Source organism: Sipha flava, unplaced genomic scaffold (genome assembly GCF_003268045.1).
Source record: "Sipha flava isolate LNK unplaced genomic scaffold, YSA_version1 120_pilon_pilon, whole genome shotgun sequence".
NCBI classification, from domain to species: Eukaryota; Metazoa; Arthropoda; class Insecta; order Hemiptera; family Aphididae; genus Sipha; species Sipha flava.
The window spans coordinates 401,146-424,360 of NW_020271746.1; the positions used below are offsets into that span (position 1 = coordinate 401,146).

General features: G+C 25.9%; 5 protein-coding genes across 6 annotated transcripts in view; 1 reads left to right on the forward strand and 4 right to left on the reverse strand.

The window, feature by feature from the left end:
- LOC112693926 (blood vessel epicardial substance-like) overlaps nt 1-9,426 on the reverse strand; it is a 38,216-nt gene extending 28,790 nt beyond the window's left edge. The window contains exon 1 of the mRNA XM_025569198.1: nt 9,159-9,426. The gene's annotated coding sequence lies outside the window, so the exon portion shown is untranslated. The remainder of the gene's footprint in view (nt 1-9,158) is intronic.
- A 1,227-nt stretch (nt 9,427-10,653) lies between these two features.
- LOC112693920 (popeye domain-containing protein 3-like) lies at nt 10,654-16,162 on the reverse strand. 2 transcript variants are annotated; one of them, XM_025569187.1, is made up of 7 exons: nt 15,967-16,162; nt 15,712-15,840; nt 15,381-15,562; nt 15,091-15,327; nt 14,860-15,012; nt 14,655-14,802; nt 10,654-10,835 (listed from the first exon to the last, which is right to left on the reverse strand). In XM_025569187.1, the coding sequence occupies exons 1-7, from the start codon at nt 16,061-16,063 to the stop codon at nt 10,672-10,674; spliced, it is 1,110 nt and encodes a 369-aa protein (XP_025424972.1). In that variant the 5' UTR covers nt 16,064-16,162; the 3' UTR covers nt 10,654-10,671. The 2 variants fall into 2 exon arrangements, with proteins under 2 accessions (XP_025424972.1, XP_025424973.1); XM_025569188.1 differs by having other exon boundaries at nt 10,742-10,861.
- An 841-nt stretch (nt 16,163-17,003) lies between these two features.
- On the reverse strand, nt 17,004-18,966 carry LOC112693921 (protein FAM76A). Its single transcript, XM_025569189.1, has 6 exons — nt 18,667-18,966; nt 18,517-18,581; nt 17,904-18,117; nt 17,733-17,845; nt 17,437-17,665; nt 17,004-17,356 (listed from the first exon to the last, which is right to left on the reverse strand). The coding sequence occupies exons 1-6, from the start codon at nt 18,760-18,762 to the stop codon at nt 17,132-17,134; spliced, it is 942 nt and encodes a 313-aa protein (XP_025424974.1). The 5' UTR covers nt 18,763-18,966; the 3' UTR covers nt 17,004-17,131.
- Nucleotides 18,967-19,156: 190 nt separating this feature from the next.
- Nucleotides 19,157-21,107, forward strand: LOC112693923 (vacuolar protein sorting-associated protein VTA1 homolog). Its single transcript, XM_025569192.1, has 5 exons — nt 19,157-19,422; nt 19,491-19,713; nt 19,785-20,059; nt 20,116-20,223; nt 20,909-21,107. The coding sequence occupies exons 1-5, from the start codon at nt 19,320-19,322 to the stop codon at nt 21,055-21,057; spliced, it is 858 nt and encodes a 285-aa protein (XP_025424977.1). The 5' UTR covers nt 19,157-19,319; the 3' UTR covers nt 21,058-21,107.
- A 44-nt stretch (nt 21,108-21,151) lies between these two features.
- LOC112693924 (transmembrane protein 35A) lies at nt 21,152-23,128 on the reverse strand. Its single transcript, XM_025569193.1, has 3 exons — nt 23,003-23,128; nt 21,681-21,819; nt 21,152-21,574 (listed from the first exon to the last, which is right to left on the reverse strand). The coding sequence occupies exons 1-3, from the start codon at nt 23,111-23,113 to the stop codon at nt 21,366-21,368; spliced, it is 459 nt and encodes a 152-aa protein (XP_025424978.1). The 5' UTR covers nt 23,114-23,128; the 3' UTR covers nt 21,152-21,365.
- Nucleotides 23,129-23,215: the final 87 nt, after the last annotated feature.

A 23,215-nucleotide genomic window follows, 5' to 3' on the forward strand; every position in this document is an offset into this window, starting at 1 on the left:
GCTGCGATAAATTTCTATAAACTTAATCACAACAGTCGATCAAACATGATTAAATTTGCCATCGTTTTTATTTTATTAGTTAACTACTCAATCTAAAAAGTAAAAAAATAAAAGCACAAGTTAAAATTAAGATATATATTTAAAAAACTACAAAATAAGAATAGATCATAATAATCGACATGGACGGATTCATACAAGTTTCGAATGTTTGATAAAAATAAACGCCCAAGATGTATGAAAAACTATGTACATTTGTTGATAGTTTTAGAAGCCAATTATCGTACTAAATAATCTCTACACGTGTGAACAAAAAAAGCAGAGCTTATCGCTTTCAAAAGTCACCATGCATTCTCGAAAACCGCGTGAGTTATTATCATGGTGTAAATAATCATGATATGAATCTCGAACAAAAAATCTTGTATTCGATAATCGCATGGAAGATGCTCGAATGGTAGAATGGTAGGTACGATAAATGAGAAACTCTTTCCGTGTAAATCCGTTTCGACTTATTAAAGTATTAACATTTTTAAAATATAAATAATAGTACACCAGATAAGAATAGTAATAATTTTATAATCGACTAATTTACTTTATAAACTGATATACCTACCTACATATTGTAAAATTATAAAAACCTATTTGATAATAGAAACTAAATCGATATTCGGCAGGTCCGTCGACGGGTGGAAGAATAATAACATATATCAACTGAAATTATAATATATTTTTTTTTTAATACAAAACTATATGAAATATTGGAGTACTGAGAAATCAAATGTACTCTACTCTGTGCTTGGAAATAATATATGATAGATTTTATTCAACCATAATTACCTTGACTTATCTCTTCTAGTTTTTTTTTTTATCCACGAATAGATTAACTATAGAGATATAATACTAGTTAACAAGCTTTTCTTCCTATAATTCTAAGACAATTGTATAATTATATAATTTAAATTCTAATTCATTTATGTATACATTTTTATTAATAATATAAATTAAGTTAATAACAATTCATTTAAATTTAAAAAAATAATAAAAGTATTTATGCTTTTCATTGCGACATTAAACTTTTTGTAATTATTATAAAGATGAATTATCACAAAAACAAATCAATTAGGTAAATAATAAATCCTTATCTAAATATATTCTAAATGCATAATTCAATTTAAATAGTAAACAGTATGTCCGAGGTTAGTAATTATAATAGCTGTGCACTTGTGCTTAATAAAATACATTACATGTGTTGAGTTATTAAATTATACAAAATATAGATAAGGGGTGTGTGGGCCATGGAGGCAAAGGCCCCTCACAAGTTTACCCTACAAATTTATTTTGACCCCCCCCTCCATCAAACATTCTCAGTTACGCCACTGTGATAGATAGCAGAATATTCGTAAACATTTATATATCTATAGAATTTATTACAATCGACATTGAATAAATTGTAACTATAGTTCGTTTTTTCGAATAATTTGTAATAATTAATTATTTTTTGGATGTACATAGTGACTTATAGCTAATACCTAAATCTAGATTTTTAATATTAAAAGAAAGTGGAGTATATTGTATTGAGTTATAGCGCATACAAATTCCATTAAATAGATTTAAAAGAATTTTAGATGGACAAAATTATTAACTTGGCCATCACAACCTATTACTTAAAAAGTAACACGTTTCATATAGTATACATATTATACAACAGTAAATAAATTAGATTAAAAACCTTATATTTAATATAGAAATATCGTGATAATTAACAATAAATAAGTATACATTTATTTATCATAACAGGGTGTGGTCCATCGGGTTTTTGTTAAATATAACAATATAAAAACATTTCATTAGCATTTTGATTTTGATCCCTTATAATTTATATATATTGTTTTTTTTTTTAAAAATATTTTTATTTTTATTTTTTATTTCCATTAAATAGGTAGTTATTTTCACTGCCACATTAATCGAAAATCGTAATAAAGTTATGTTGAAAGTAGATATAACGTTTTCAACATTTATAAAGGTCAGCATTTTATATCGATATTTGCGCTGTCATTAAGGACAAAGTATGAAGTTTAGTTATACATAAATGTACACATAGGTTAGGTGTTAGTCGTTAACATATAATACCATTATTATACCTTTTTATCGATTTTTTGGAAGAAATAAATAAAATAATGACTAAAATGTTTAATGTTAAACTTTTGGTAATTAAAAAAAAAGACTGCATAAACTGAAACAAAAATATTATCTTTATATACTAGTAGGGTGAAAAGGGGGATTTTAGAACAGCCAAGCCACACAATACCAAAATATTGGCGGCCTTAGCCAATTGCCTGATGTCCACCCGCTAGCAACAGCATTAATCGCAAACGGTACTTTACAATAAACGATTAATATTATGTATACATTATCAGATTTGCGTGATCCTTTACCTACCCAAAATGAATGGTGTTTAAACATATCTACTGATATATATACGACTACCTTTTTAGCTTTCCGAATATTTGCTATTTATTATTATTTTTTTTTTTTTTTTTTTGCTAATGGAACATTGTAATACTAAAATTGAATATGATTATAATTAACATTTAAAATATTTATTTTATAGTACTTAAGTTTAGTATTTAAAAAAATTGACGATTCCATGAATAAAATCGTTAAATAAAAATTGTAAAAATTAAATACAATTGACTTTATTTTTACTATGCAAAATATATTAAAATAATAATATATAAGTACTGTATGAGTATATTTAATAATCGTGTAAAATTATAATTTTAATAATAATAATAGTAATAATAATATACACTTATAAAGTATTAAATAAAATTAATAATAGTAGATAAATTCTAACGTGTATAGGTTCTTACTTAAAAATAACTTTTATTTTTTTTTTCGAATAATTTATCGAAACTCAATTTTACCATACTTTTAAATCTTCAAAGTACAAATATTATAAAATGATAAAATTACGATATACCCGTAAAATTAATTTTTTGATCAAACCTTTTTTTTTTTAGAATATAATAGTTTTTAAATATTTTTTGTGATATAGAGTTTTGATAAATGAAGGTTGGATTATGAAATACTTACATTATTATGTCTACCACCATAGATCATAAATACAATACAATGTACTTTAAAGTAAATCATATCGATGATAATTTATCAGATTTTATCATAATCAATAATTATTAGTAATAGATTTTGGGTGAAACAAGAAATGTATTTAATTATTTAATTATTATACGTTTAATTCATATAATTATTTTGTCTTTTATTATTTTTTTTATTATAATTGTTATTTGTACTATTTTATTTGAATACATTAAATACCAATAATTCATAGAATACATCAAATATTTGTATTATAATTGTTTGACAATTATACCATTATTTTAATTGAATTTTATTTTGCATTGTATTTTAAGACTATCATAGTTTTACTGTATGTTCTAATTTTGTTTTTAATCGAAAAACTTCAAAATACTACTTTAAAGTACTTTAGATTCTGAACGAAGTGAGGATGGACTGATTATACCATATTTTTATTAATTTTAGGCATTTGTACGATTTAGACCAGAAATTATAGAAACATTTTTTGCTTCTGATAAGAAATTTTATCAGATTACTGCATCCGAAATATTTTAAATTTCTCAACAATTATCCAAATAATTAAAAAAACTCATGGAAAATTATAAAAACAGACAAATTTAAGGATACCTGTTGTCGACAAAATGAAGTTTTTTTTCGTCTCAACTCAACAAATTGATTACAACTTCATATCTTTGGTTAAGTCTCTGAGGTTATACATTATTATTTTTACATCCCTTATTGTTCATTTTAACCAGTCTTTTTTTTATCATATATCGTCGTCTAAATATTTGTTGAGCAATTTATAAAATACATAAAATAGGTACTCGGGTATTTTTTTACTGTTCAAAGTAGCCTTCAGTCTTCTTCTTTCTGGTCATTTAGTTTGCTTATTTTACTATAACAAACTCAAATCGGAAAACTAATTATTATAAACAATCTCAACGTTTTTTTTGGATAATATGTATTTAGTATATTTATAATAAGTTTAAAACAATTGATTATATAGTCAAACAACTTTTGTTCTTTTACTCGATTAAAACATTATTACATAATAGAGTTATAAAGAATATGGCGGAGTTACCTACTATTAAAAATTGAAATCCTCGAATATTTTATTTTTATATTTACTTTGAAAAGAGTAAACTGAGTATTCATTGAAAATTTACGATACAATAGCCTTAAAGACTTTGTATACAACTAAATACTTATCGAGGTATTAATTGAGTACAGTATTAAATTATTGAGCATTTTAAACAATTGGAATATTCTGTTAACTTCTATACAATAAAATAATTTTTAAACAATTTTTGAAACTTTAAAAAAAGTTTTTATTAAATTCAATAACAAACAATCTCTCTTCAATAAAAAGAACCTTGCAAAAGCACAAATCTCATTATCACTTATCGTACTACATCGTACGTAGTCAGCACCTCCACTATATTCATCACCTTCCCTGTTTATTCTATGATTTCAAATGCATCGCATGGACCTTAGTCACAAAACGTCTGTTTTTCATTTAACTCAACCACACGATAAAAATCACCAATACCTCAGAGACAACCAAACGACCTCGATAATGATCCTACAACTCGGTTGATTCCTCTGTGGACGTAGGACATTGCTTCAAGACCACAATCTCCTCAACAGTGTACTTGATGTTATCATGATGGTGTTTGTCAAATTCAGTCTTGGACTTCAAATTGGATTGTTCTAACTGTTCTCGAGCTTCTTCTTTCAAACCTTCAGGCATTTCCGAATCGTCTGCTATCTTAGATTAAATTCTGAGTATTAACTAAGTTACAAAATTATATAACTGATATGCTCAAGTATATGTAACTATTGAGGACAACAGGGACATCATCAAGACGGCCTGTTATAAACTGTTATACGACGACGAGCCGGTCATATCAATAGCTGTCTGTCTTTCTATACGGAGTGTGTTCACAGTTTTATAGTGTGTTTTAGAGTTGGTTCGTCAATGTAGTACGATAAGTGATAAAGAGGCCTGTATTGTTTAAAAGACTTAAAATATGTCTTATTGGTGTAAAAGTTAACATTAATAATTCTGTATATTATACAATATTATTTATTTATTATAGTCACCAATTAAATCAGTGGCAGCACGAATTTTTTAATAAATGATGTAAATGTAGACGGAAATAAGCAATACCTTTTCTAGTTCCTTGAATTTCAATAGTGAATAAGCGCCCCATAGTAGGTGTAAAAATAGTAAAGTCATGAGAAAATCATATAAATATATAAGCAATTTATAATAACTTTACAATTGTAAAATATATCTATGGTTTTATATTTGAAATGTTTTCTTTATGAAGTTCAATACTTTAATCACACAATTTTTTGTTAGGCATAACTCATAAAAATATTTAAATAATAAAACCTTCAATCCCTCAGCATACATCAAAATCATATCCTAGAAATTCACCATGTCGACTTAAGAAAAAATAGTTTTGGAAATTAACAGAAAAATTAACATTAACAATAACATTTTATTATAACTAATCACGAGTTTTCGTTAACATTCAGAGTTAATTATTTTTTATTTTCACACACTGGTTGATTTCTTATTTTATACTTGGACTGGATATGATCATACTTGGTTGTATTTTTTAATGGAGGTTTTTCTGTTATTTTTTCCCGTACAGTTTCTTGTTGGACAGTGGGTACTCTAATCTTTTTCACTTTTTTCACTTTTTTTGCGTTAAAAGCTCGCGATTTCAAGTATTCATCCTTCTCCTTGGTCCAAATTTGTTGATATTCCATAGACATTAAGTAAAACATGTTCGTCTTTTCACAATTTTTTTGGTAAGATGGCATAAACACTGGAACATCAGTATAATCGGAAGAAATCAAATTATCCCGTCGCTTCAACGGAACTGTAAGTTCGTTTTTAACTTTCTTAACATGCGTCATCACTGGATTTCAAATTACATTTATTTCAACGTTAAACTTCATCGATACACAAAGACAACTAATAAATATCCAACATTTTAATATCATTTAACAAAAACTATTAGCTGATTTAACTATGGCAACAGTGAAATGAAAAATATAGAAAAATATTATTTTTTTAATGATTATATTTATAAACATACTTTATAATGCATTTCAAATGTTATGATAATGTTTGGAAAAAACTATAACTATTTCCCCGTAGATAATGCATAGTTATAAATGGTATAACGTACGTTTTAGGATTTCTTACAATTCTGAGTGTAATAGAATATAAATCGGAGTATGAGCGTGTCAAGTATCCCGTGCCGTTTAGTGCATATGCTTTCGATCAGGATGGTTTTGTAACGGCGGAAAAACCATAACCGGGAATAAAGTAACTGACTTACTTACAATGCCTTGCCTTGGATCAGCCATCATAATATAATACAATTAATAACCTAAATATTAAATGAAAAACGATCACGAACCATAATTTATTTTTATTATAACCCGAAAACTTTAAAACATGTTATCCGTTCATTATTCTTTTACGTATCATACTCTCAGAATTATTTGAATAAAATAATATAAATATTTTATTTCGTTTTAAAGTTGACTGTCGTTTTTAAAACTATCAAACTAATTTTTATACCTACGTGCAAAGAATTGGTATAATAATATTATTTTATCGTAATTTTGGGGTAATCAATGATACTATAAAAAATATTTTTTTTTATTCAAAATTGAATAATAAATCTTAAGTTACAAAATTATTCGTTAATTCCATTTATATACAATATTGTATAAATGTATACTATGATACTACAATTCTTTAACTTACTATTTTATTGTATACTAGTATATTTTTTATTTTTTATTAGAGCTTCTGATAAAAACTTATAAGCTTTAGAATTACAATAATACCAACAATCACTGTCAACCTCGTCCCTTTTATCAAGGACTAATTAAAACAAAATATCATAATAATAAAAATATATAAGTAATAAGAGATTTGTAAAATTATAACAGGTAAAAATATACATGCCACAGCTGCCTGACATTGGACACATACACACACACACGCATACGCTCACAATAATATTATAAATATTTCTTAATTATTCTATGTTTATCTTTTTTTTAAATGTATATGTTATATAATCAAAAGGCTCAGCACCCATGTTAAAATTATTCGTAGTATAGCAGCGAACACATCGCATTGTCAATTTTAATTATTGTTTTTTATTGTATTATCGCATTTATTTGTTAAGTATATTTTATTTTAGTAAATGTTTGCATTGTGTGCACAATAGGTAAGTTATCAAAATAAAATGAGTTATCATTAAGTGTCTGCATGTGAACTTAGAATTATTTTAGGTTAAGAAGTTTTAATTTAGTTAAAATATGTGAATTAACAGTATAATGTGATCCATGCAGCAACTATATACTTGAGTATAGAATATTAGGGTATTAGCCTAATACTAATATAACATTATATCAAAACTAACAAAATCTATACATTTCAGACAGTCAGATAATTGTATTAATATAATTCCACTATGTAATAGTCGCTAATAAAAGTTAATAGATAAGTAGACAAAAATAAGTATAAACTAACTTGTGTGATACATGAAGGAATGAACGCATTGTAAAAAAAAAGTACACGAAGTTAAAGTGAAGTATATATTTTCATATTTCACGAAGTAAGAAAAAATCATTTCCATTTTATGAAACGTAGCAACGATTTATATATAAATGGATTATATATTATGCAATGTAATGTATTATTTATTTTATACCAAATAAATATTTATAAATAAATCATGAATATTACTACCATTTATAATAATTACAATATAGAATTATTCTATGCTATCAATAAAAACCAACAGTTTATTTATGATTATTTTGACAAATACACTTCAAACTTCAGAATATTAATTAAATCATAACGAAACTATTTGTATTTATTTATAAATGTTCTACATGAATAAATAATAAATAATAATATTATTTTAGCAAAATAATAAATAAATACTATTTTTTTAATCTTTTTGAGGCATATTATGCATAAATTATAATATTTCTAAATTAGTTTTAAATCTTAACTATTTATACCTAAATAACATGCATGTCTACTCTATCAATTACAAATATACACGCAAGGTAGTATTATAACTATACTTTATATTATATTAGATATATATATATATATATATATATGCGTGTGTGTGTGTGAATAGTCTTACACGAACGTAATATATTAGAACAAAGTTACAACACAAAGGTCAAAATTTTTCACGACTCTTTTCTTAAACTAAAATATAAATCTTCATGAATATTAACTGGCTACGGAAAAATTATTTGAAAAACAAAGGTTTCCCCGTTTACTAAAAAACACTGCAGTTTTCAAGATCTACGGAATATAATAATATACTACATACATACATACTATATTATTGGTATCATTATTTTACGAAATTATTTTCTTACTCTTCAAAGTCTAAAGGTTGTAAACTTGTAAACTACCCACCTCACATTCATTTATTTTACTTTTTTTTGGAAATTGTAAAATTAAAAATCAACACTTCATTAGTTATTAAATTCAATTATCGAGTAAAATATTACAGGTTACAAGTTATAAAAGAAATAACAAATGTAAAGGTAAAAAATTAATGTCAAATTTAAACAAAAACTAAACTCCATACTACCTTTGTGTGATAAGAACGAAATAAAACCATTCGATTTGTATATTGTTATCAAATCGTTTTTGCAGCAAAATATTGACGTACCGTAACAACATAAATGATAAAACAGTTTTCAAGTGCAACATTTTTATTATTGTATAATTGTAACTTGTAATCTCGATTTGAGGTAGTAGCACGACAAGGTTTATTTATTGTTTATAGATTGTGATCTATAAACCTTGGTAGCACGATGCACCGGTGCGATAAACATCGTTTATTGTAACGCGGCGCGACGATTATGCAATACTGATACACAACTACATTGGAATACGAGTAAATTAACGAAAATAAATGGATGAGCAAAGAACATTTTTTAAGTTAACCCCGCACTACACAGGGCAATATTAACCTGTAATCACTTACTCGTTACGTCGCGGAGCTCGTTGCTGTGATGATCTTCGATCCGCTCTCGTCATAGCGCAAACGGACGAATACTCCGTGCACTCTTCACTTCGTAAAACTAAAACCAACGTGAAAACCGGCGAACCGAATCACGGTTCTAAGACCATTTTTAGCGAGGGAAAAAGTCAAATTTTTTTTTCTACTGGTAAAATCGCACCGCACGTATTGTTATTTAACGATAGGACTAGCAGCTACTACCGCGGGCTGCGCGAACGTTATCCAATCGAATCGATTTTCCCGCAGGTGCCCCCCCCCCCCAACACCACCACCCCGCGCACGTTAAGGTCGCACCGACGCGCATCGCCTGATGGGTGGTGATGTCACGGCCATCTAGTGCCTCCGAACCGTACCGATTGGGATGGGCGAAGGAGGGCCGACGACTCAACGAATTTCTTATCACAGTGCACACGATAGCGGTCGAAAATTTTCACGAAAAATCCAGACGGTGTTCGTACCAACGGCGATGCCAATAGCCGAGCACGAACGAGCAACAGCACTACTACTGGTGTTACCGCAGCAATAGTATTGTTCGTGTTACACCCATGCGTTCACCAACGATGTGAATCTATATCTATTCGACATTACGAAAACGTAGGAATAATAAAAATGTGTAAACGTTGACCAGGTGCGACGCTGGACATCGTAACATGGTGTACCCGTACGAGATCGGCTATCCGATCTGACTATAGCTATCGTATAAACCTATGGTTCTTCCGGCTCGCCACCGGTTGTCCCGTTTCCGCGTTTTCAACATCCGCAAGATGGCGCGCGTCTCGACACGAAAATAATGTAATAGCGGGTATGCTCGACGACATTTTTGCGCATCCACCGTGAAACCACGCGAAAAAATGTCAAAATGACTTAGGTATACCACAGATTTATTAGCTTAGCAGAAATTACATCATCGAATACTTATACATATTATAAATATAATCTTGTGTAGATAAGTAATGGTTAATGTCGCACTCGACAGTAGTTTCCATAATAATAATACTATGTATATAAATATATGTACAATGTATATATAAATATTTCTACTAGTAACTATCTCCCTCTGAAAAATCAAAATAAAATTATTAAGTGTTCTTTACGTTTTTATTTATTGTTTTTGTTTTTTTTTTTTTAAGTTTTCTATTACTTTCAAAATGTACGAAATCAATTTAAAATATCAAATATCTGACAGTGATAAATGAATATTACGCTGAACAACCACTTAATATTTACAGGCTGCTATAATTTTTTAAATTGACTTTTCAAATACAACCACTATAGAGCTAAAAGTATGAACCGAAATATTATTGTTTCGGTAAATGTCTACTATAAATTTTTAAACAGAAACAGGAAACATAGCTAAGTTTAAAACTGTTAAATTAAATAAAACTGCATTAAAAATATATATATATGAATATTTTATTTTTGAAGCTAATTGTTTTATTAACAATAAAATGAAAACAACAAATAACCAAATTATAATTTATTCATCATCAGCCATTTCTAAACTGTGGTATTTCGAAGTTTTTTCCAGCCAATTTTCCACTCCTGTGTTACCCATTTCATTGGCCAAGTTCATCCTGTCAAATTTGCCATTGGTTATCGGGCATTTATCCATGGTCAATGTATCGCATTTGGTGATTTTCACTGGTAAAAAATAAATAAAAGCAAGCCTAACAATTTTTATTCATAGTATTAATACAATTTCTAGTAAAATATGTTCTATGAAAATAAAATTAATATTAATTTTTACTTACTGATTGATAAAATTAGGAGTATTTAAAGAACAATTCACAATCTTAACATTATGTTAAGCCGATATTATTTTGTTAATAAATAATTTATCATATAATTATTTATATAATTAATACATTTGTACCAAACTTAGTATTGCTAAGGATTCCTCAATATTTAAAAAATAAAATAAAACTAGAGTATAATTGTTAATACTTAGGTACCTATAAGTTGTTATGCAGGTGCGTACACAAAAAAATATTTTGTGAGGGGTTTTAAGTTGTACATTTTCATAATAATATAATCTATACACCAATTTTACTATGTAAAAACATATTTGATATAATTTTCCTGAATTTCGAAAGAGGTTTGAATCCCTAAACCCCCCTTGTGTACACGCCAGCTGTTATGTATTAACTATTATTTCTCATCAGCTGAGTAAAAATATTGTAATAATTAGGAAACAAATATATAGAAATAAGTAGGTAGGTAAGTAAACATTTTCTGAAAATTATTTCACTTTACATAATACTAGAAATAACGTGTTTTTTAATCAAGGAAAATAGGTAAATATATTGCATCTAAGATTTAAAATATTTTTCACTACCTACTACTAGTACCTACTAATGTTACTAACATCTTAAAATTAATTTTTTGGTAATTTTCATATTCATTCAAACTATTGATTTTGCAATATATATACAATCTATCTTCAATGAGTAATAATACTGAAACTTCATAGATTATTATTTAGATATAATGTATTGATTGTATTACTTCTTAACTAACTATAAACCAAAATGTTTCTAGAAATCACCCATTTGGTACATCTGATGAATTATTAATCCTTAATCTTAAAAGTTAATTAATATCATAAAGTTATACTTATAAAATATTTTAAATGTAATTTAGTTAAATCTTATAAATTTAGATACTTTAAAATATATTAATATCCAATAAACAATCTACCAATATCTTTAACAGTTAAGCAGTAATAATAATTTCCACTTGCAATATATAAATGATATTTTATAACTCCAAACATAACAAAGATTATATACAATTAAAGAAAATTCATGCGAAATTCATAACATGCTAAATTTTACAATTTATGAATATGCAATATGTTTATAAACATACACATACACAAAATACTAGCTAAAAATATACACAAAACTAGCTAAAACTACAGATTAGTAGATAATTACAGGTATAGGTACAGGCATAAATATATCCATTGATCAATATAAAGGATAAAGGTATAATTAGGTACAACAAATTATTATCTACACCACTGGTAAATATGCTAAGAATTACAAAAAAATAAAATACCGTTTACATTTTTACATCTTTTAATAATTAAATCTTACACTTTTTTTTTATACATCTTACTATAAGATTGTATTATGAAACATGAGAAATATCAATTAAGTAATAACAGTAAATATTTAAGCACTATTAAAAGTTTTAAAAAATATGGTTTATCAAGTACAAATATTTTCCAAAGTAAAATATTAGGTAGATATTTATTATCTAAAATACAGAATCGATTAAAACGATACTTTTTTAATGTATTACCAAAATACTAAGACACTTTTTAAATAATACAAAATAAGGAACCAAAGGGAGTTGAATAAAATAAAATAGTCTCATTTTCTACAATATTACACCCAAATATAAAACAATTGTAGTAAAAATTAACTAAGAGTTATATATATATATATATATGTGTGTGTGTGTGTGTATAAATATTTAATTATTGATACATTTTAATGAATAAGGGTGATGAAATGTTTTTATATTTTTATAAAAATAATATAGACAAACGATTTATCTTTGATAATATTATTTGGCTTCGACGTGTATAATTTAATTATTAAAGTATTATTAATTTTTAGTTTCTCGTTCTCGTTGGGTAAAATTATTTAACATCAAGTCCAAAGTTTTCCTTTCTACATCTAGTAAGGGGGACATCCCCTTTACTATTTTCGCTGTTTATTTTGCTTGTTCTTCACTTACATATTACCAGTTGTTATACTTTGCTGATGGCATGAAACTATTTATGACAATTGATTCAAATAGGTATTGATTGTCTGTATCTTCAAAGCAATCTCAATAATTTTGTTGTTTGGTCTTAATCTCTTCGTTTATCTTGGAACATTGATAAATGCTGATCTATGATTTTCTACCGTTATCGATCTCCTTTCTTTTCTTTTCTTATCCTTCAACTCAATTGATGATGTCAACCAATTTTTCAAACTATTAACATGAGTTTTTGTGACCTTGGCTTTATATTTATTCCTTCTATTTGTCCTCGAGCTCACATTAATTATATTACATGTGAGTCACTTAAAGTTCTATATATATATAAATATATATTATATATATATATATATATATATATATATATATATATATATATAAAAACATATATGGCAAATTCAAACTTTTCAGTTCACTAAAAGCTCTTTATTGCTCGCTTGTTACACCTATTATTGAATATGGGTCGATTGTCTGGGATCGTCAGACAGCTGATGCTCGCAAGTAGCTTGAACATGTCCAATGAAGATTTTTTAATTTTATGAAATACACTACGTTCCTATAAACTATGTTCCTCATGACTATACACCAATAAATACCTGTTCTCAATTTTTAAATCTTTCCACCCTTTTAGATTGTCTTCACCAACATAATTTACATTTTATCCAAAAGGTCCTCTTTGGCTCTACTGACTCTCCTTCCCTACTCAAATATATTAATATAAAGGTTAGGTTAAGTACTATACAAAATACTCGCACATCTATATTTTTTCTATTCCTCATTGCACAACTAATTATTTATGAAACCTCTTACATGTATGATGCGAAACACCAACGAAAACTCAACAATTTTCGATCAATGTATATTTTATTAATTATTAAATTTATTATTATTATTATTATTATTATTAAGATTATGATTGTGATTTACAGTAATTATTTTATTAAACCGCCTTATATATATTGATCTTTCGCCCATAACTTATTTAAATAAATATATAAGTACTCTATCCATGCTTATAAATTATGATACAAATAAAATCCTTGAAATGCCTATATAGTACTTATGTTATCATGTTTATTGTATTATTTTTCCGAAGTATTCAATTCTTCAATATTTGTAATCGTAACTAATATATTATGCGTATTTAATAATTTTTAAAAACAATCAGCAAATTTAATTTTCAAAAATTATTTTGTATTTTGTACTTATACTTTAATTTTTGAAACGAATCTATTCCAATAAGTTTTTAATCAATATTTTAGTCTATATAATATAATAAATTAAAATCTATATAATAAATTCTTAAATCTTATATAGACATTTTAAAAATTATAAGGCTTAAGCATTAAAAAAGAAATGTAAATACTTTTCTCTCGTAAAGAATTAAAAGTCTTAAAAACACTGAATAGCTTTAACTAAAATGCACAGTCAGTATAAAAACTTTTATAAATTTTTCCATCATTTTGTCAACATTTCTCATGATTACAACAGTCTTTTGGCATAATTATGGCAATTAATAATGTTCAATTAATTTCAAATAGGTTGTTACATGGCAATCAATTAGCATTTTTTTCTTTCATAAATATCTCACATTACAATCATAAATGCTCAAAAACTCAACAATCACAAAGATTAATACACTTAAATGAATGCAAAAACACAAATTATAAATTTATGAAATACATTTACCAGCTGGTATAGGTGATTTAGGACAATGTGATGTGATTGTTTGTTTTTTTAAAGTTTTCACAATTGGTAGCTTACAATCTTTTGATGCTAAAGCTGGAGTAATACTTGGTAACCTAATATCTAAATGTGATCCTTTTTCTGTCATAATCTAAAAAAAAAATAATTATCATTAATTCATTCTAGAAGCACAGATTATTTATTCTACTTTATTATTCATTGCGTAAAGTTTAATAGTTATATCCTTTGCAATTAAAGTAGCTATTACAGTGGCTAAATATGTTTCTTTCACAAATAAATATTCTAATGCTGATCTTTGCCAAAATATATATCGACAAGTTGTTGCAGCGATTACAGAAACCTAAGAAATATACATAAATTAGTAATAACTTTTTTCTTAGCTACAAATAAAATAAATAAAATTAAAAAAAAATTCTACTTTAAATTTGTCTTCAGAAGATCCTCTGCTTTCAAATTCAGGAGAATCCAAAAATTCACATGGACTAATAGGGTGTAGAAACTGATGGTCTTGGAGTACATTAGCTTTACCAGTCAAAAGCAGCCCAAGTCTATCAGTCTTAGTGATATTTTGCATAGCATAGGCCTCACCAACGTGTAGAGTAACAATTTGGGCAAATTGTTCACTAACCAGCTTTTTAAATTGAATTCTAGTAACCTATTTGTTTTTTGCGATCAATAATTGAGTGATTTAATTTTTTAATAATTTACCTTGAAAGGCTTAAACATACTACGGTAAACTTGTTCAAGTTCCGAGTTAAAATTAATTGGCCTTCTTTGATAAATAAGATAAATTAGTTGTAAAATATTAATAAAAAGAAAACATAAATTCCAAGTGAAAACATCAGGTGCACATACTATTCTCCATGCCCAAGTAATCAACATAAGAAAACCTAAAATCAAATTAGTAAATATATATTTTTTTTGTTTTCATTTAATAATTTTTACATTTGAACATTTTTATTAGCTGTTAAATAAAATTATAAACAAAGGGATTGTATTATGTGATCGGTTTTTAAATTAGTACTTTAGTCCTAGGTACCTGCTATTAAAGTTGAATGCATAAATAATATGCCATAATAGCTAGTTGGTACCGAATAAGATACAATAAATAGAACATTGGCCATTTGAAACATCCAATGTTGAGAAGACCGCCAATCAACGCACCAACCTACATTGGAAAAAGTTTTGAAAAGATTTGTAAATGTTCAATTAATATCACCAATTTAGAATAATATTAAACTCATTTTGAATTCCTAAAAGGAATACAAAAATACAGGCTTTTCATTCAATTTACCTGAATGATCGATAAATGTATTATTCGTATTATTTTTGTCATTAAAAACAGAAGGCACATTAATAATTTCACTTAGACCAAAACCAAATGAAGTCATAATGAAAATGTTGTTAAAACAAATAGATACTTTAAAACTTTGACAGTTAGGAGTAAGATTAAACTCAGTTATTTGTTTTTGTATCAAATGTAGTAGTGACTAAAAGTTATTGATTTTTCCTTATCACCTTTGGTAGTAGGAAAGAGGTTATAAAAAAAGTTATATGATATGTCACAGATATAATTTTATTTTAGATAAATTATTAGGTATTAGTTTGAGAACTTATTAATACATGATTCTCTTTATTGAACTGGTTTGTAGTAATATTAATATATTCCATATGTCCGTTTCCATATCCATATTCTTATATGTTCCATGAATTATTGTAACAATTAAATTAAATTAAATAAATAAATTGAAACTTTCTTAGCCATTTTACAGGATATTTGGATAAAAAAAATATGTGTTTTTATATACACAAAAGAAATATCTATAATAATCCTAGATTATGAAAACTATTCAAACATTTATTTTAAAATCACATTATTTATTACTACAAATATTATTCTAGAACAATTTAATTAAAAATCAATAGCAATAATGTAAATATTATAAGTTTAAAGTTTATAGCAATCTATTTTGTGTTCTTTTGGCAACAGTCGGTACACAAATATCAAAAAATACACTTTTTTTATAATTGTTCCCATCATAAACATAGATAAGTAGTTACATCTTTAAACTACTATCTTCCAATATAACTTAAAATATTAATAAAAAAAAACAAATATTCAGGAATATTAATGGAAATTAATTGTAAAGGTAAATTGAGAGTCAGAATAAGTCAATTACACTTTATATGTAAATAAATATTAAATAACATAGTATTTCAGATGAGCAATTATTAAATTTAAGAATACAAGTAAAATTTGTTTTAACAAGACTGAAATAATAGTTTACATAATATAGTAGTCAGTTAACTTTGATATAGATTAAATAGAACTCAATGGATGACAAATATTTATTAAGTTTATACAAAAATTAAATAAAAAATTGTATAACACTAAACAAATTACATACAAGTACATACCAAATATAATATGAATTTGGCAAGTACTTATAACACCATAATTAAGTGACGGATGGACTATCAGTACCACTACCACTATCATGTTCTTTACGTAGATGCACACCACGTTTACCACCACTTTTAGATAAAGTAGCAACTTCTTTCTGCAAACATTTGATTTTACTATGTAACATTTCAACTTCTCTGCTATACTCCTTTTTGTCTGAAGTCATTTTTGAGCGCAATTCATTTTCTGTTGTAAAATGTTTGGCTTTCAATTCAGTAATCTAATGAATTTATCATAATTAATTAAATCGTGGATACAAAATATATTTATATTTTAATATTGAAAATATCAAACTCTTACAAATCTCTCTTTATTTAAAAGTTGAAAATCCTTTTGATTAGATTGTTTTTGTAACATAGTTATTTGCTCTCTAAGTTCAGTAATAACCACTACATGATCAGAAGAATTTGCATCAACATGTCTATGAGAATTTCGATGCATCTTTGAAGGTGGAGGCAAAGCAAAATCTGGACCACTATCATCAATTATTCTCATTACATTACTATGTTTAGTTTTTCTATTTTTTGAACTAAATATAAATAAATACAATTAGTTTTAATGTAACACTGATTATCTAGATTTACTAAAATACTAACCCATCACGTTTTTTTACTAATTGTTTCATTTCAGCATCAGTTTTCTTTGTTTTAGCTAAAGCTCGTTTAAAAGATAAAGTACACAAGTAACATAATACCTTCCCATCAAGCAACTAAAATAAACAAAATTATTAAGACATTTTTTAAGCATTTTTTATACCAAATTCATACTTCACAGTCCATATCTTTTCTATTAAATGCACAATTTTGTTTGCATTGATCACAAGTAACTGGTGGTCCATATTTGCGTTCAGAATTAGCACAGCGTTGACATTTTTGGCCAATAAATGCTGCTATTATATTACAATAACTGCACGCAGTTGGCCTTCCATATTGTACAACAAATTGTTCACATTTCTTGCAAATAGTACTTGTATTTGATTTACTAAAATAAAATAAAAATATTACAAACTAAATAATTGAAATTAAATTAAATTTGCATTAGTTATATTAAAAAAAAAAATTTACATATTACATGAGTAAGTTATATGATTTTTTATTTTGCTTGTCACAAAAATATTAAAGTAAATTAGTTAATATAAGTTAAATTTATGAATAAAATTATTATTTGTTCAAAACATTTGTAGATAAAAATGAAAATAATAATATAATTTGACAATTATCACCTACAAGATTAAAAAGTAATTAACATAAGTTTTGTTAATATTTATATTTATTTCAAACCGTTTCGATACGTAACCTTTAAGCTTTGACCATAATATTTATATGAAACGTAGTGTACAAAAAGATTTTGATGCTTGAATAGAAAATATTTATTACTTACTCGGTCTGCTGAAATTCAGTCCTACAATAAGTACATTTCACTATAGGGTATGATCCTCGACATTCCTGAAATCCATTATAAATTTCAAGTTGATATTAAACATTTAATATGAGTGACAAAATAAAAAAATGCCCCACGACATTCACATACTTTGCAAAGTTGCTGACCAGATGACAAATCTTCATATAAGTACCGTTTGAAACACTTAGAGCAAGCGAAAAGTGCCGATTTATTATTATTACTCATAATGAAGTTAAATAAACTATTAAATATATGCTACCAATAAAAAAATAAAAAAATAAATCTACTTTAAACAACACAAATTTCAAAAACAATGTCTACTGTCTGGTATTTGTGTACGTAGATAAAATAAACAAAAATTGACAAACCTAAGTCGGCAATGTTACATGCTCCAGAACAGTCAACAGAGTCATACACTGATATACATGAACAAAATGTTAGTTTGGAATCATATAACTGATACAATATGCCAACCAACACAGCCAGTGTAGGCAATGTTCATGATGAAGTCACGTTTTGATATCATATCAAATACTTATCAACTATTAAGCTGGTATGAATCATTTTAATTTATCACAAGCATAGAGTAATATTACTCTATGATTACAAGTCAATAATATTGTTATCAAATGATCATATACATTAGAATATTGAATAATTATGAATATTTTGATATTAACATGTTGACTAATGTTAACAATTTATAGTGCGGATTCGATTAGTCATTAATCTATTTTGATGTTATTCAGTTCAATACAAGTCATTTAAATTGTCCAAGTAGAATGGCGCAGGTTCCTGAATGCCCTGAAAGTCTAAAGAAAATTCAACATTATCTAAAAATCGCTTCAGAACATGACAATAAAGATCCCATCATAAGTTATTGGTGTAAGCCATTTCATTCTTGAAAAATTCAGTCTTACATGTTAAAAAATTGATTTTTTTTTTTATTTAAGGTCGACTTTACGCCTTGCAAACCGCATTAACAGTTGATAAATCATCAAAAGAAGCAAAACAGTTTTTGGTGTCATTAATGGATTGGTTGGAAAAACAAAAAACAGCGTTAAAAGATAATGACATGATCATACATGAGACTGCTGCCCAAGCACATTTTGAAAACTATGCAATTAAATTATTTAACACTGCTGATGGAATGGATCGCCAAGGAAATTACAATAAGTAGGTTTCATTTTAATGTTATGTATTTTGGTTTTGAAACTCATAATATATAATATCTTTGTTTTTATTAGGAATACAGTTAAATTATTTTTTACTGCTGGACTACTTATGGATGTATTAAGTGTTTTTGGTGATGTTTCTGAAGAAATTATAAATACTCAAAAATATGCCAAGTGGAAAGCAATGTATATACATAATTGTATGAAAAATGGTGAAACTCCTACACCTGGACCACCAAATACAGAAAGTGGTCAAATTGGTTTCAATTTTCAAAATCAAGGGAATGATATACCACAACAACCAAATACTTTTGTTCCTGCTGCTCCTACTACACCTACATATAATGGTATAATATTTTAATTGACATATATTTTAGATATGAACAATATTTTATAATTGCAGATTATCCTCCATCAACACCTAATGAACGTGCTTATTTACCCAGCACATCTGTAGTGACACCTATAGATATACAACCTGATGTCTCCAAGGGACCTATTATATTTAAAGGTAATGCTATTTAATCATTATTTATGTTAGATTAAAAATTTATAAAATGTTTTACCTTAAAAATTAAAAATCTACTTATCTTTTTAAATTTCCTTATAAACTTACTTTCTAGTTGTAATAACAATTATAAAGTTCAAAAATATTGAATTTGAGTACAATTATTTTCTCTGAATATATTAATTGTTCAATAAAATTCATTTATAGAAAAAAATCCATATAGATTACAGAAAAAGTTAATCTTACTATTTTATAAATTAATTTACTCTTTATTTTCAAAATTAAAAACTAATAAATATACATTTTATAACATTAAGTAGTAGTGTATTATATCTATCCAACAATAAAATATTTAGTTTTTCTTATGTAACTTAATTGTTTATGGTTATAATACAGGTGTTGCATTAATAATTATTAGCTTGAATATAATTAATTATATAAATGCATTTGTATATGCTTCTTATTTACTTAGTATTTAGATATTGTTCTGTTATTTAACACTTGGGCATAGAAACATGTAATTATGTTATTTATAACTTGTTAAAAACACTGCAAATGTAAAATGTAAATAATTGCATTTATATATTGATATTGAAAAAGTGATACAAACAGTGTAATGTTTTTATAAATAAATTAACAATTAAAGAAGTATATCAGTTTATAATTTTTAAAATATTTTATATTTTAGATGGAGTACAGCTAACACCATCACAAATTTCTAAAGCACAGAAATATTGCAAATTTGCTGCAAGTGCACTAACTTATGATGATGTTTCAGAGTCTGTCGCAAATTTACAAAAAGCATTGAAATTACTAACTACTGGTGAAGATACATAAGTTATTACTTATTATAATGATATTTAATATATGTATACATTCGTTTTAAATTTTATTTTTAATAAATATTACATTTAAATTGAAGTCAAGAAAAAAAAACTTAGTAAAAATATTTAATATTTCACACAAATTATTTACAAACTAACAATAATGACTAGAATGATGAACACAAAAATTTGTTAACAGTTTTTGGAGGGATGGAACAAGGGGTGTGTTTCCCAACTTAAATTAAAACAAATTCATACAATAGTTAATGTGCAAAATTTTTAATAAAAAATGAGCAGGGTTTGGGAAATTTTATTTTATTTTTATTCTTGTTTTTGAGCTTTAGTTTCAGCAACTTCTGCCAGTTCTTTGCGTCTTAGTTGATAATCAATAACCAATCGTCCAGCTAACATGAATAAAAACACTAGAGCAGGAGCCATTCGTTCAAATTTATCTTTGGCTGCATAGTGAGTATAAACAGCCAATAAATGAGACACCAAAAGAGTAATATTTGCCCCTTGTTTAACATTACCTTAAATTAAAAAAAAACACCACAACAAAATTAGATTTGATTTTTCTTATAAACTAGTAAGTAGGTTATTTATTTAAACTAGTAAATTTCATTGTCAAATACTTACGGTAAGGAACAAATGCCAAACAAACACCACTTAGTACTTCAATTCCACCTACAGCTCTTCTATACCATTTTGCTGGCACTTTAATATCCACAGCTTTTGACAGTGGAAATACTTTGGCATACTTCACATAGTCTTTTCGCTACAAAAAATTTACATTTAAACTAAGTATAATCAATATATTGATTTGATTTTCAGTTGTAAGCTACTTTATTTGAACACTACAAGCTATTTATACATTTATAAACTTTTAAAATTAATATATAATTATCAATAGAATATATTTTATTGACATTGAAAAATAATTTTAATTTATCCTAATAATGTTTAGTTATTATTAAAAAATAGTTGATATTGTATTTAACTATGTAAAGCTTATTCAAATATTTTTACAAATATGTATTATATGCAGGTACTAAATTTTTAATGTTTGATATATAATGCTCGATTATCAATACACTAAAATTATAATAACTCTGGCTTAAAGTAAATCCCTAGTTTTATTTTCAAAAAAGATGTATTATATTGTTAAAATATTTCTTAATTAATACGACTAGCACATTGCATATAATTTATTTTAAAAAAGTTATCGATAAAAACATATTTTGGTAGAATCTTAAAACAAATTTACTCAAGCCAAATAATTTAAATTCATTGGTGGGCATGTTGCCAATCTGCACATTTACCACAAATAGATTCATCAAAAACAGTAAACCATATTCATGTTTATAAAAATAAGTTGCTGTTTATATAATCTAAATAGTTTTGATTACATTAACTAATTAGTAGTGTTTATAATAAAATTATTTCAATAATAAATGTAAATACAATAAATAGAAATCATAATATATTGTGTGCTAAAAATGCAAAACATAGAGCAAGTTTATCAATTTACACCTTATTATATTTATTTTATAAGCAAATAATCAAATTTAAAAAATAAATAGAAAAAATAAAATTAACTTTATGTTACTTTATTATATATATTTTATTGATCAAGTTTAAATGACAGAAAAATATATAAAATAAAAATAATAAAACAGAAGTACTAGTTACTTTGGAACAAAAATTAATATTTATTATTTAAAAACAAATTTCACAAATTAATTGAAAATTCTGTCATCTTCGACTAATAACAATGTCATTAATATTATTCAAAATGCAAATAATAATAAAATAATATATTAATACATGAAATAAAAATGTTTCAATACAGTTATAAACGAAAATGCAAATAAAAATCTAAACATAATTAATTTACATATCAAATATATCACTCCTAATATAAACAATTTTAAATTATTGAGTTAACAATTTATTCTTACGAGATCCTTGTGGAGTTCTTTGCTGATGACAGGACTCATTTTCAGAGTGCCTACAAATAGGAAAAAAATACCAAGCAGAACTGATAGACTTTTAAGTACTATTGATCCCATGTTATGATTTTGTTTATTTATCTTACAATAATTACGCAGCAACAGTGCTATACTGCAAGCTGCAAGAGAATTCAAATTTAATGGGGAAAATATTAGTTACGA

Excerpts from the sequence above, each read along its gene's own strand:
- LOC112693921 (XM_025569189.1), bottom strand. The coding sequence starts at position 18,762 with ATGAGTAATAATAATAAATCGGCACTTTTCGCTTGCTCTAAGTGTTTC. Across the intron at positions 18,582-18,666 it reads CTGGTCAGCAACTTTGCAAA|GAATGTCGAGGATCATACCC; the intron begins GTATGTGAATGT and ends AATGGATTTCAG. Across the intron at positions 17,666-17,732 it reads TTAGTAAAAAAACGTGATGG|TTCAAAAAATAGAAAAACTA; the intron begins GTTAGTATTTTA and ends ATTTATATTTAG.
- LOC112693924 (XM_025569193.1), bottom strand. The coding sequence starts at position 23,113 with ATGGGATCAATAGTACTTAAAAGTCTATCAGTTCTGCTTGGTATTTTT. Across the intron at positions 21,820-23,002 it reads AAGAACTCCACAAGGATCTC|CGAAAAGACTATGTGAAGTA; the intron begins GTAAGAATAAAT and ends AATTTTTTGTAG. Across the intron at positions 21,575-21,680 it reads TTTGGCATTTGTTCCTTACC|GTAATGTTAAACAAGGGGCA; the intron begins GTAAGTATTTGA and ends TTTTAATTTAAG.
- LOC112693923 (XM_025569192.1), top strand. The coding sequence starts at position 19,320 with ATGGCGCAGGTTCCTGAATGCCCTGAAAGTCTAAAGAAAATTCAACAT. Across the intron at positions 19,714-19,784 it reads CGCCAAGGAAATTACAATAA|GAATACAGTTAAATTATTTT; the intron begins GTAGGTTTCATT and ends TGTTTTTATTAG. Across the intron at positions 20,060-20,115 it reads TACTACACCTACATATAATG|ATTATCCTCCATCAACACCT; the intron begins GTATAATATTTT and ends TTATAATTGCAG.
- LOC112693920 (XM_025569187.1), bottom strand. The coding sequence starts at position 16,063 with ATGACTTCATTTGGTTTTGGTCTAAGTGAAATTATTAATGTGCCTTCT. Across the intron at positions 15,013-15,090 it reads CTTCTGAAGACAAATTTAAA|GTTTCTGTAATCGCTGCAAC; the intron begins GTAGAATTTTTT and ends TATATTTCTTAG. Across the intron at positions 14,803-14,859 it reads TTTACGCAATGAATAATAAA|ATTATGACAGAAAAAGGATC; the intron begins GTAGAATAAATA and ends TTTTTTTTTTAG.